We start from the raw sequence: 12,500 nt of genomic DNA, 5'->3' as shown, positions 1-12,500 counted from the left end.
CACACTCACATGCTAAGTTCTATATTCCTAGATTAATTGGAGTTTGTGTGTGTGTAGGGTTCAGTGTGGACTGGTGGGCTTTGGGGGTGCTGATGTTCGAGATGATGGCAGGCAGGTCTCCGTTTGACATTGTGGGCAGCTCAGACAATCCTGACCAGAACACAGAGGACTATTTATTCCAGGGTAACACACACACACACACACACACACACACATATATTTATATACACACACATACACACACTCATACACACACTTGTACACACACACATGCACACAAGCAAATACACACACACACACATGCATAATATATTTACAATATAATTACACCATCACAAAATCATTCACAGACATAAATAGAAGGACAATAAAAGATAAATATGATGATAATGATTGTGTGTGTGTTTTGTGTGTTTCAGTGATCTTGGAGAAGCAGATCAGAATCCCCAGGTCTTTGTCAGTGAAAGCAGCCAGCGTACTGAAGGGATTTCTCAACAAAGTAAACACACACACACACACTTCCCTACAGCACTAATTATAACTGTCATATCATGAGCTGAGTACTCTGTGTCCAAACATGCAAAACTGTTACACCATCATTATACAGAGAATCGACTGCTAATAACTTCAGCTGTCTGTCTGTCTGTCTGTCTGTCTGTCTGTGTCTCAGGACCCTAAGGAGCGCCTGGGTTGTCATCCACAGACAGGATTTGGTGACATTACGGCTCATCCTTTCTTCAGAAATGTAGACTGGGAACTGGTGAGTCTATCTGTCTGTCTGTTTGTTTATCTGTCTGTCTGTCTGTCTGTCTGTTTGTCTGATTAATTTATGTAGACTGCAGACAGACGAGTCATTGTATAAAACTGATGCTACATCTGTGATGTACGTGTGTGTGTGTGTGTGTGTGTGTGTGTGTGTGTGTGTGTGTGTGTGTGTGTCACAGATGGAACAGAAGCAGGTGGTTCCTCCATTTAAACCCAACATCTCTGGTGAATTTGGACTGGACAACTTTGATGCCCAGTTCACCAACGAGCCGATCCAGCTGACTCCTGACGATGAGTGAGTGTGTGTGTGTGTGTGTGTGTGAGAGAGAGATTGTGTGTGTGTGTGTGTGAGAGAGATTGTGTGTGTATGTGTGTGTGTGTGTGTGTGTGTGTGTGTGTGTGTGTGTGTGTGTGTGTGTGTGAGAGATTGTGTGTGTGTGTGTGGGAGATTGTGTGTGTGTGTGTGAGAGATTGTGTGTGTGTGTGTGTGTGTGTGTGTGAGATTGTGTGTGTGTGTGTGTGTGTGTGTGAGAGATTGTGTGTGTGTGTGTGTGTGTGTGAGAGAGATTGTGTGTGTGTGTGTGAGAGAGAAATTGTGTGTGTGTGTGTGTGTGAGAGATTGTGTGTGTGTGTGTGTGTGAGATTGTGTGTGTGAGATTGTGTGTGTGTCTGAGATTTTGTGTGTGTGTGTCTGTGTGTCTGTGTGTCTGAGATTGTGTGTGTGTCTGAGATTGTGTGTGTGTCTGAGATTGTGTGTGTGTGTCGGAGATTGTGTGTGTGTGTCGGAGATTGTGTGTGTGTGTCGGAGATTGTGTGTGTGTGTCGGAGATTGTGTGTGTGTGTCGGAGATTGTGTGTGTGTGTCGGAGATTGTGTGTGTGTCGGAGATTGTGTGTGTGTCGGAGATTGTGTGTGTGTGTCGGAGATTGTGTGTGTGTGTCTGAGATTGTGTGTGTGTGTGTCTGAGATTGTGTGTGTGTGTGTCTGAGATTGTGTGTGTGTGTCTGAGATTGTGTGTATGTGTCTGAGATTGTGTGTATGTGTCTGAGATTGTGTGTATGTGTCAGAGATTGTGTGTGTGTGTGAGAGATTGTGTGTGTGTGTGTGTGTGAGAGATTGTGTGTGTCTGAGATTGTGTGTGTGTGTGTGTGTGTGTGTGTCTGAGATTGTGTGTGTGTGTGTCTGAGATTGTGTGTGTGTGTGTCTGAGATTGTGTGTGTGTGTGTCTGAGATTGTGTGTGTGTGTGTCTGAGATTGTGTGTGTGTGTGTCTGAGATTGTGTGTGTGTGTGTCTGAGATTGTGTGTGTGTGTGTCTGAGATTGTGTGTGTGTGTGTGTGTCTGAGATTGTGTGTGTGTGTGTGTGTCTGAGATTGTGTGTGTGTGTGTGTCTGAGATTGTGTGTGTGTGTGTGTCTGAGATTGTGTGTGTGTGTCTGTCTGAGATTGTGTGTGTGTGTCTGTCTGAGATTGTGTGTGTGTGTCTGAGATTGTGTGTGTGTGTCTGAGATTGTGTGTGTGTGTCTGAGATTGTGTGTGTGTGTCTGAGATTGTGTGTGTGTGTCTGAGATTGTGTGTGTGTGTCTGAGATTGTGTGTGTGTGTCCGAGATTGTGTGTGTGTGTCCGAGATTGTGTGTATGTGTGTCTGAGATTGTGTGTGTGTGTCTGAGATTGTGTGTGTGTGTGTGTGTGTGTGTGTGATTGTGTGTGTGTGTCTGAGATTGTGTGTGTGTGTCTGAGATTGTGTGTGTGTGTGTCTGAGATTGTGTGTGTGTGTGTCTGAGATTGTGTGTGTGTGTGTGTCTGAGATTGTGTGTGTGTGTGTGTGTCTGAGATTGTGTGTGTGTGTGTGTCTGAGATTGTGTGTGTGTGTGTGTCTGAGATTGTGTGTGTGTGTGTGTGTCTGAGATTGTGTGTGTCTGAGATTGTGTGTGTCTGAGATTGTGTGTGTGTGAGATTGTGTGTGTGTGAGATTGTGTGTGTGTGTGTGAGAGATTGTGTGTGTGAGAGATATTGTGTGTGTGAGAGATATTGTGTGTGAGAGAGATATTGTGTGTGAGAGAGATATTGTGTGTGAGAGAGATATTGTGTGTGAGAGAGATATTGTGTGTGAGAGAGATATTGTGTGTGTGAGAGATATTGTGTGTGTGTGTGTGTGTGTGAGAGATATTGTGTGTGTGTGTGAGAGAGATATTGTGTGTGTGTGTGTGTGAGAGAGATATTGTGTGTGTGTGTGTGTGAGAGAGAGATATTGTGTGTGTGTGTGAGAGATATTGTGTGTGTGTGTGTGTCTGAGATTGTGTGTGTGTGTGTCTGAGATTGTGTGTGTGTGTGTGTCTGAGATTGTGTGTGTGTGTGTCTGAGATTGTGTGTGTGTGTGTGTGTCTGAGATTGTGTGTGTGTGTGTGTGTGTGAGAGAGAGATATTGTGTGTGTGTGTGAGAGATATTGTGTGTGTGTGTGTGTCTGAGATTGTGTGTGTGTGTGTGTGAGAGTTTGTGTGTGTGTGTGTGTCTGAGATTGTGTGTGTGTGTGTCTGAGATTGTGTGTGTGTGTGTGTGTGTCTGAGATTGTGTGTGTGTGTGTGTCTGAGATTGTGTGTGTGTGTCTGAGATTGTGTGTATGTGTGTCTGAGATTGTGTGTGTGTCTGAGTGTGTGTCTGAGATTGTGTGTGTGTGTGTGTGTGTGAGATTGTGTGTGTGTGTGTCTGAGATTGTGTGTGTGTGTGTGTCTGAGATTGTGTGTGTGTGTGTCTGAGATTGTGTGTGTGTGTGTGTCTGAGATTGTGTGTGTGTGTGTCTGAGATTGTGTGTGTGTGTGTGTGTGTGTGTCTGAGATTGTGTGTGTCTGAGATTGTGTGTGTGTGTGTCTGAGATTGTGTGTGTATGTGTGTCTGAGATTGTGTGTCTGAGATTGTGTGTGTGTGTGTGTGTGTCTGAGATTGTGTGTGTCTGAGATTGTGTGTGTGTGTCTGAGATTGTGTGTGTGTGTGTGTCTGAGATTGTGTGTGTGTGTGTGTGTGTCTGAGATTGTGTGTGTGTGTCTGAGATTGTGTGTGTGTGTCTGAGATTGTGTGTGTGTGGGTGTCTGAGACTGTGTGTGTGTCTGAGATTGTGTGTGTGTGTGTGTGTGTGGGTGTCTGAGATTGTGTGTGTGTGTGGGTGTCTGAGATTGTGTGTGTGTGTGGGTGTCTGAGATTGTGTGTGTGTGTGGGTGTCTGAGATTGTGTGTGTGTGTGGGTGCCTGAGATTGTGTGTGTGTGTCTGAGATTGTGTGTGTGTGTCTGAGATTGCGTGTGTGTGTCTGAGATTGCGTGTGTGTGTCTGAGATTGCATGTGTGTGTCTGAGATTGTGTGTGTCTGATATTGTGTGTGTGTGTGTGTGTGTGTCTGATATTGTGTGTGTGTGTCTGAGATTGTGTGTGTGTGTGTCTGAGATTGTGTGTGTGTCTGAGATTGTGTGTGTGTGTGTCTGAGATTGTGTGTGTGTGTTTCCTTCATGGGGTAATTTTCTTTAAGAAAACAGGAAGCACGTTGCTCTGCCTCACTAATGGATCAGAGTTACATCATTGTCTGAACTGCTACTAATACTAACTGCGTCACTGATCTAATCTGTGTTTGTGTGTGTGTGTGTGTGTGTGTGTGTGTGTGTGTGTGTGTGTGTGTGTTGCAGTGATGTGGTGAAGAAGATTGACCAGTCAGAGTTTGAAGGCTTCGAGTACATCAACCCACTGCTGATGTCAGCAGAGGAGTGTGTGTAAGGAGAGTGCACTGCCCGTGTGCATCTTTGTGTGTGTGTCTGTGAGTGTGTGTGAGTGTGTGTGAGTGAGTGTGTGAGTGTGTGTGTGAGTGAGTGTGTGTAGCTACCATTGTGTTTGCCAATTTATTTTTATTATACTGTGTAGATTTGCTCCTCAATTTATCTATCCTGTCTGTCTCACTCTGTCTGTTGCTGCTGAGCCTTGGACACTAACGACCAAATTAAACACTACATGTTTATATACACACACACACACACACACACACACACACACATTACAGCTTGTTATTAAGTACATCCTTTTACAGTTAATTATGCATTCCTTACACACACTACAGGCTAGACACTACTCTCATTCTGTCATAACGTGTGTACGTGTGTGTGTGAGAGAGAGAGGGAGTGTGTGTGTACAAGAGCTCTGTCATGACCTCCTCTGTTTTTAGATGAAATGTGACACTAATGGAATTCCACTGTTCTTATTCCTGTTATTTTTATTATTATTGTTATTATTTTTGTTTCCCTGATGAAGCTGTTAAATGGAAAAAATCAGTTTTAAATAAAAACACATGGGATAATAACGACGATCAAACATTTATTGCACACTTATTACATTTACAGCATTTAGCAGACACTCTTATCCAGAGTGACTTACATCGTCTTATTTCAGTTTATACACCTGATCAATTGAGGGTTAAGGGCCTTGCTCAGGGGCCCTGCAGTGGCATCTTGGTGGACCTGGGATTCGAACCAATGACCTTCTGATCAGTAGTCGAACACCTTAACCACTGAGCTACCACATCCCACATTACACACACTGCTGAGTTCTGGACTCTGATTAGTCGTCTGTGTCGATTCGTTCTATCAGCAGCTCTGACTGTAGAGCAGGTTCATATTAATGCCTTATGGTTTCTATAGTAACCACTTGTTTACAGGGTTACTATAGAAACCTTGTATGTGTCAGGGGTAAAGCTACAACTAGTTACTGGGAAGATAATAATAATAAGCTTTTGATTGGCAATCTGTTTACCCCATAAGCTTAAATCCAGTGCAGTTTTTAAAAAAGCAGTCTCGCGCGTGCACACACACACACACACTACAGACTTAACAAATGGTGCCTTAGCTTTGACCCTTGTGAGCTGAGGTCATGTGACTACACAGACCAGCAGGGGTCAGGAGGTCACAGTGGGAGACACCAGGGTCAAGAGGTCATTGTGAATCTGTGCACTGTGTGTTAACTTTAAAGACGTGTGTGTGTGCTGAGAGACATGAAAAGCTGAGTGTGTGTAAAACACACACCACCAGTGTAAATGTCACACTTGTTAGTGTTGTCTATTACAAAGTAAAGTGTAACAGTGCAATAAAACACAAACTTGATGGTGTGGTATTGACCTCATGTTAACTTTTAGTTTCAATTATTAGCATTGATGTGATGCATAATCTTCTGAGTAACTTAACTGTAGCTCATTAGTTAGCATCAATAACTGTGTGTGTGTGTGTGTGTGTGTGTGTGTGTGTTAGAGAGAGAGAGCGAGAACGAGGCAGACTGTTTCTCAGGGGAGCATTTAGACTTCCCGAGAGTCATCTAATGAACTGAGTGTATTGAATTTCCATCTCTTTATCCACACACACACACACACACACACACTACATGTGGTGTTGCTGTACTGTGTGCTATACACTCTGACTAGCTGTCTGATTGTGTATGTATCAAAAGTGTGTGTGGAGGAGGTTCTGTGATTCTGGGACCCACCCATCCCTTTGTTAGCATTCAGAGTGTGAATGTGTGTGTGGCGTTAGCAAATGTGTGTGTGAACACACACCGACTCTTTACCATGGTGATACACCCTGACAAATGGCTGCTGAGGAACTTCAACAGGAGGAGTACATTGAGGAGTGATGGGGTTTATTCTGGAATAACGTAGATGTGACGTGACGTGACATACGGACACACAGCAATGAACACACACACCATGAACACACACCCGGAGCAGTGGGCAGCCATTTATATACGCCCAGGGAGCAGTTGGGGGTTTTGGTGCCTTGCTCAAGGGCACCTCAGTCGTGGTATTGCCGGCCCGAGACTCGAACCCACAACCTTAGGGTTAGAGGTCAAACTCTCTAACCATTAGGCCATTACTTCCCTACAACGTGTATGATGAACACTACACACGTGGTGAAAGAGTCTCCAGTGTCAGTGCTTTCTAAGAGTCCGAGTAAAACTGGAACTTTGGAGTGTGTGTGTGTGTGTGTGTTACCTCACATTTATAGGGTCTGTAAGGGGGCATGTGTATTTGTGTGTGTTACTTCACATTTATAGGGTTTGAAAGGGTGAGTGTGTATTTGTGTATGTGTGTGTTACCCCACATGTGTAGGGTCTGTGAGAGGGCGCACACACGTGTGTCTGTCTCTGTGTATTTGTGTGTGTGTGTGTGTGTGTGTGTGTGTGTGTGTGTGTGTGTGTGTGTGTGTGTGTGTGTGTGTTAAAATGGCGGATTCAGACTAAAATGTTTGGACATGGTGTAAAAGGGGAAATGACATTTTGTCTCTCAGGATGTAAAATACAGCACATTTGATTGCGTTAAAGTACAGTAAAGTCTACAGGTCAGAATCCACACTATTTTTATCTGTATAGCTGCTGTAATAATAATAATAATAATAATAATAATAATAATAATAATAATAATAATGAGAAAGTTTCCCAAATAATTCTGCACTTTTCCCCACAATGACGTTTATTATTCACTGTGAATGTACACAGCAGCAGAGCTTCTTCACTGCAGGTTTATGAGTGAGATCCACAATAACGAGCTTTATGGTAAGTGACTACATGATGAGAGGAAACTGGAGGAAATCAGCTCGAAACTTGAACTTGTTTCACTGCGTCGATCAAAGGAAAAATCCGTTGTGTTTAAGATCCCACCCATATTTCAACAAACACACCGCGCCCCTACACAGTGCTTCGAGCTGTAATTGGCTAATGCCCATTTTGCAGACAATCCTAGCAGCCAATCGTACTGCAGAAGGGCGGAATACGGGTAGGAAACGCAGTCTAGTGAGGTTTTCCCCGTCTGGCGCTGTCGAGAGAAACCCAGACAGACTGAGAGGAGACGAAGGTAAGTCCTTTTAAATCCTCCACAACTTCTGTCTGGAACAACAACAAGCGTTCGGCAGGAACCGTGTGGTCGTGATTACTGTAGTATACGTTCAGAAACAGCAGTTCTTCATTCGTGACACCGAAATAGAGACGTTTTGAGTGGATTTTTCTCTCGAGCGACGATAACATCATCAGAACGTACGTGCTAACGAGCTAACTAGCTTAGCCTAGCCTAGCTTAGCCTCTCCCTCAGACTCTCCGCTAGTACGTTATTATTTAAACACTTCTTTAATTGACGTTTTGTCGCGTGTGTGTGTGTGTAGTGTGTGTATGTGGATATATGTGTGGGGGGGTATGTGTATATATGTATGTGTGTGTATATATATGTGTGGGGTTTGTGTGTGTGTGTGTGTGTGTGTGTGTGTGTGTGTGTGTGTGTGTGTGTGTGTGTGTGTGTGTGTGTGTGTGTGTTTTTCCCTGTTTCCCTGCAGGGTTTAGCGCATTATGGCTGTGTTCCAAACGGCGGCCTCTAGCGCGCTCCGTATGGCGCAGACGCTGCTGTTCAGTAGGACATGATTTAGGGCACCTAAGTAGACAGAAGTTGGTCGTTTGAGACACAGCCGCAGCTTCACAGCTCTATTAATGATCTGTCTGTCGCTGAGGGTTTAAACAGCTCGGTTTGTCCTGAGACACGTCGCTTATTTCACATTTATACTGTTGGCCACCACGTGTTTGTGTCGGTTTAACTAGTTATTAATGTAGACAGAAAAGCGTGAGAGTTAAATGTTAGTGATTTATAGAGAGGTGTTAGTAACAGAACAGTCATAAAGCTGACTGAGGTGTATTTAAAGATCAGGGAAATCATGAGGCTTTAATTAAGACATTTATTATACTCCGTTTTTAGCTCTCGGTTCTGATTGTTTTGTTTTAACAGGAAGTGGAACTCTACCCTGTCCCCATGCCAGTACACTGAGGCTGTGAGACAAGCCAACAGGAAGACTGTGGAGGTGTGAGACACGTGTGGGCAGACAGGTCACAGTGTGTGTGTGAGAGAGTTACAGAGAGAGACGGCATGGCGAGTGTGACGGTGCCAGTTAGAGACATGAGCGCTCTGCAGTACGGGGGGAAGCGTGTGTGCAGGGACAGACCAGAGGATGCGCCCATAAAGAAGCGTTTGATGGCGGAGATGAAGCTGACGTGCAGAGTGAAACGGGAAGATTCGGAGTGTGACAAAGCCTTGGACCTGAGTCCGGGTCTCAAACACACTCTGGCTCAGTTCACGCTGAGCAGCCGGAGCTCACTGGGGGGACCGGCCGCTTTCTCCGCACGCACAGACACGAGCTCACCGCAGCCCGTCGCCCCACCCCTTCCATCTCCCTCTGTCCTGGGGGCGGGGCCCCTGTTGGTGCCGAGCGACAGGTCAACCGAGTTGACGCACGCGATGCTGGAGGGTGATTCAATCTCCAGCTTTGTTGTGGGCGGAGAGAAGCGTCTGTGTCTGCCGCAGGTTTTGAACTCAGTCCTGCGGGACTTCACGCTGCAGCAGATTAATGCCGTGTGTGATGAGCTGTATGTTTACTGTGCTCGCTGTGACGCCGACCAGCTGCACGTCCTCAAAGTGCTCGGCATCCTTCCCTTCAACGCCCCATCCTGTGGCCTCATCACGCTGACCGACGCTCAGAGGCTGTGCAATGCGCTGCTCCGTCCCGGCTCCACACACAATCGCCCCCAGCCCGGGGTAAAAGGTTCATCTGTTAACGGACAGTTCGGCTTTCAGGTACGTTAGAAATCATTAGTGTCCTTTACGACTACAGCACTGATGTATAATATTTACTATGTATTAAATATTTACTATGTCACTTTTTACTGTCTACATCCAGGTGGAACACCAGTGCCTGGGGAAGTGCCGCGGCGTGTTTGTGCCACAGTTCTACGTTCGTCCGGACGCACCGTGCGTGCAGTGTGTGGAGTGCCAGCTGCTGTTCTCGCCCCAGAACTTCGTCATGCACTCGCACCGCACCCCCGACAAACGCACCTGCCACTGGGGCTTCGACTCCACACGCTGGCCGCGCTACCTGCACCTGAGCCGTCGCTACGAGGGCACCGCAGACGAGCCCAAACTCAGCACAGTGCTTGACCAAATGAAGGAGAAGTTTCACCTGACATCAGACACCACACCTGTGGACCAGGTAAAAACGGCTCATTGTCACACACACGCTGCTCTTTGTGCTGCAAATGAGCTCTGCTTGAAGGAGCAGCTCAATCGGGAGTGTGTTATAATCACCACATTCTACATTTATTTTAAAAACGTGATCGCTGAGCCTAATGTAAAGTGTGTTGTCATGGAAATGGTGCTCTTTAGGGTCAGGAGCGGTGTGTAGGGACAACTGTGTGTGTGTGAGTGTGTGTGTGTGTGTGTGTGAGAGACAGAGAGAGACACACACGCACGTCTGACTCTACATTTGTTCTATAGAGTTGTTTTCATAAACCACAGCTGACCCAGTTTCACAGCTGGTGGTCTGGGTGTGTGTGTTTTCCCAGCAGGTGTGTGTGTGTGTGTGTGTGTGTGTGTGTGTGTGTGTGTGTGTGTGTGTGTGTGAGTGAAGGGGGAGGTTTGTAGACAAAGACACAGTTCGCTTCCTTGGTCACGTCAGGGTCACACACTAATAAACCGTCTACAGCTAGACTGACTGTCAGAATGTGTTGTGTGTTACAGCCGTAATGGTGTGTGTGTGTGTGTGTGTGTGTGTGTGTGTGTGTATGAGAGAGAGATAAACAGTATTGCTGAATCAACCTGTTGTTTATCTGCATGTCTGTTTGTGTCTGTCTCTGTCTGTCCTTGTACATCTGTCTGCCTATCATTTGTGTGTGTGTGTGTGTGTGTGTGTGTGTGATAAACACTAATGATGAGTCAGTGCAGAATCATCGGACACCCCCAGACACACACACCTGTTTGTGTGTTTAATTCTCTGTCTCTTTTGTCTGTCTTTGGAATGATCTGATAATGAACACAACATTAACATGACTGACTGTGACCTCACAATTTAATCCAGTCGCTGATGGGAAACACACACACATGCGCGCGCACACACACACATACACGCACACGCGCGCGCACACTGTCTGAGTGTGACTCAGTGTTGGGGGAAACTTGGCTGACTTCATCACACTGCTGTTGTGAGTCAACAATGTGCTCGGCTCACACTAACTCCATTGGCCTGGTTTCACTGTGCACACACACACACACACACACACACACAGAACCTAAGATGAGGAAAGTTTCTGTGAAAGTGGGAACAGAAGTTAAAAACAGAACAGAGAGACATGAGAGCTGATTTTTTTAAAGACTGCTGGATGATGTCAGGAAACACACAGTGTGTCTGTGTCTGTGTGTGTGTGTCTGTGTGTGTGTGTCTGTGTGTGTGTGTCTGTCTGTGTGTGTGTCTGTGTGTGTGTGTGTCTGTCTGTGTGTGTGTCTGTCTGTGTGTGTGTCTGTCTGTGTGTGTGTCTGTCTGTGTGTGTGTCTGTCTGTGTGTGTGTCTGTCTGTGTGTGTGTCTGTCTGTGTGTGTGTCTGTCTGTGTGTGTGTCTGTCTGTGTGTGTGTCTGTCTGTGTGCGTGTCTGTCTGTGTGCGTGTTTGTCTGTGTGTGTGTGTCTGTTATATAAAATGTATGTCTAATTGTCTGACTGAGTGTTTCTTTGTCTATCTTCCCTGGTATGTTTCTGCTTTGTGTGTGTGTGTGTGTTTCTGTCTGCGCGTGTGTGTGTGTGTCAGGCTCCATTTTCTCTGTGGGCTTTTTCTGAAACATTGTCTGCTGTTTCGTCTGACACCATAACCACATCCTCCCTGTCTGTCAGTGTGTGTGTGTGTGTGTGTGTGTGTGTGTGTGTGTGTGTGTGTGTGTGTGTGTGTGTGTGTGTGTGTGTGTGTCAGACTGAGACAGAGTCAGACAGAGTGTGTCTGTGTCTAAATGTACCCCTGTGTGATCTGGAGCTGAACAGTAGTCAGCAGCTTCAGTTGAGGAAGTTTCCACACACACACACACACACACCCCCCCCACACACACACACACTGCCCTAGTTAGTGTTTTCTCCTACATAAGAACTCTGTTTCTAATTCGTATGTTTCTTAAACCAAATAACTTAAACACGATACCAGATTCCACTCACATTCTCTGTCTGGTGCTGTTGTTACTCTACTTATTGTTTATCCTGTTTGTGTGTGTGTGTGTGTGTGTGTGTGTGTGTGTGTGTGTGTGTGTGTGTGTGTGTGTGAAGGCTGTAGATGAGGACCCCCATGTGAGGAAGTCTTGTCCTGCTACTGATCAGGTGTGTGACATGAAGAGAAAGGTAAACACTAAAATTAATAAAAGAGTAATGAGTTAATGGCACAAGCACTCTTAATAATTATTTGTGTGTGTGTGTGTAGGGATCTCTGGCCTTTACTCGTCTGTGCCCCGACATCAAACAGGAAGTCGGACCTCCTTCGATCGTCCATCCCAGGTACTGGAACCTCCCACTGACACAGTGTTCTGGCTAAAGAGAACCTCAGTGACCTACATTCATGTTAAAGTTATCATGAGTTGTTAGGAAATTAAACTGTGTGTGTGTGTGTGTGTGTGTGTGTGTGTGTGTGTGTGTGTGTGTGTGTGCGTGCGTGCGTGCACCCACCTACCTGTCACAGCTACTGCCTGTACCCTTACGATAAGATGGTGGCACCCAACGTTTCTCTACAGAAGAACAGTGAGAGTGACGGAGCAGACACTTTAGGAACCCTGCTGAAACAACACTACAGCAGGACAACACACGGTCAGCACACAGACATACACACACACACTACACAGACACGCACACACACACTACACACACAAAGGCACAGACACAC

The 12,500-nt window shown here is 45.8% G+C and overlaps 2 protein-coding genes across 5 annotated transcripts in view; both read left to right on the top strand.

The window, feature by feature from the left end:
* Positions 1-5,100, top strand: part of prkci (protein kinase C, iota) — a 10,840-nt gene extending 5,740 nt beyond the window's left edge. Inside the window, exons 14-18 of the mRNA XM_027153761.2 lie at positions 58-183; positions 420-499; positions 671-760; positions 945-1,060; positions 4,436-5,100. Coding sequence (XP_027009562.1) covers positions 58-183; positions 420-499; positions 671-760; positions 945-1,060; positions 4,436-4,523 — 500 coding nt within the window. The 3' untranslated portion in view covers positions 4,524-5,100. The remainder of the gene's footprint in view (positions 1-57; positions 184-419; positions 500-670; positions 761-944; positions 1,061-4,435) is intronic.
* Positions 5,101-7,498: 2,398 nt separating this feature from the next.
* The window catches only part of skila (SKI-like proto-oncogene a), an 11,001-nt gene continuing 5,999 nt past the window's right edge, over positions 7,499-12,500 (top strand). Inside the window, exons 1-6 of one of the 4 annotated variants that reach the window (XM_027153738.2) lie at positions 7,499-7,635; positions 8,551-9,393; positions 9,497-9,805; positions 11,894-11,944; positions 12,045-12,118; positions 12,300-12,424. In XM_027153738.2, the coding sequence (XP_027009539.1) occupies positions 8,689-9,393; positions 9,497-9,805; positions 11,894-11,944; positions 12,045-12,118; positions 12,300-12,424 (1,264 nt within the window). In that variant the 5' untranslated portion in view covers positions 7,499-7,635; positions 8,551-8,688. Of the gene's footprint in view, positions 7,636-7,660; positions 7,815-8,271; positions 8,294-8,550; positions 9,394-9,496; positions 9,806-11,893; positions 11,966-12,044; positions 12,119-12,299; positions 12,425-12,500 lie in introns of those variants that run through there. The other 3 variants (XM_027153734.2, XM_027153736.2, XM_027153737.2) reach the window with 3 other exon arrangements.

This window comes from Tachysurus fulvidraco, chromosome 1, assembly GCF_022655615.1.
Source record: "Tachysurus fulvidraco isolate hzauxx_2018 chromosome 1, HZAU_PFXX_2.0, whole genome shotgun sequence".
Taxonomy (NCBI): domain Eukaryota; kingdom Metazoa; phylum Chordata; class Actinopteri; order Siluriformes; family Bagridae; genus Tachysurus; species Tachysurus fulvidraco.
This window is presented reverse-complemented; position numbering and strand designations above follow the sequence as displayed.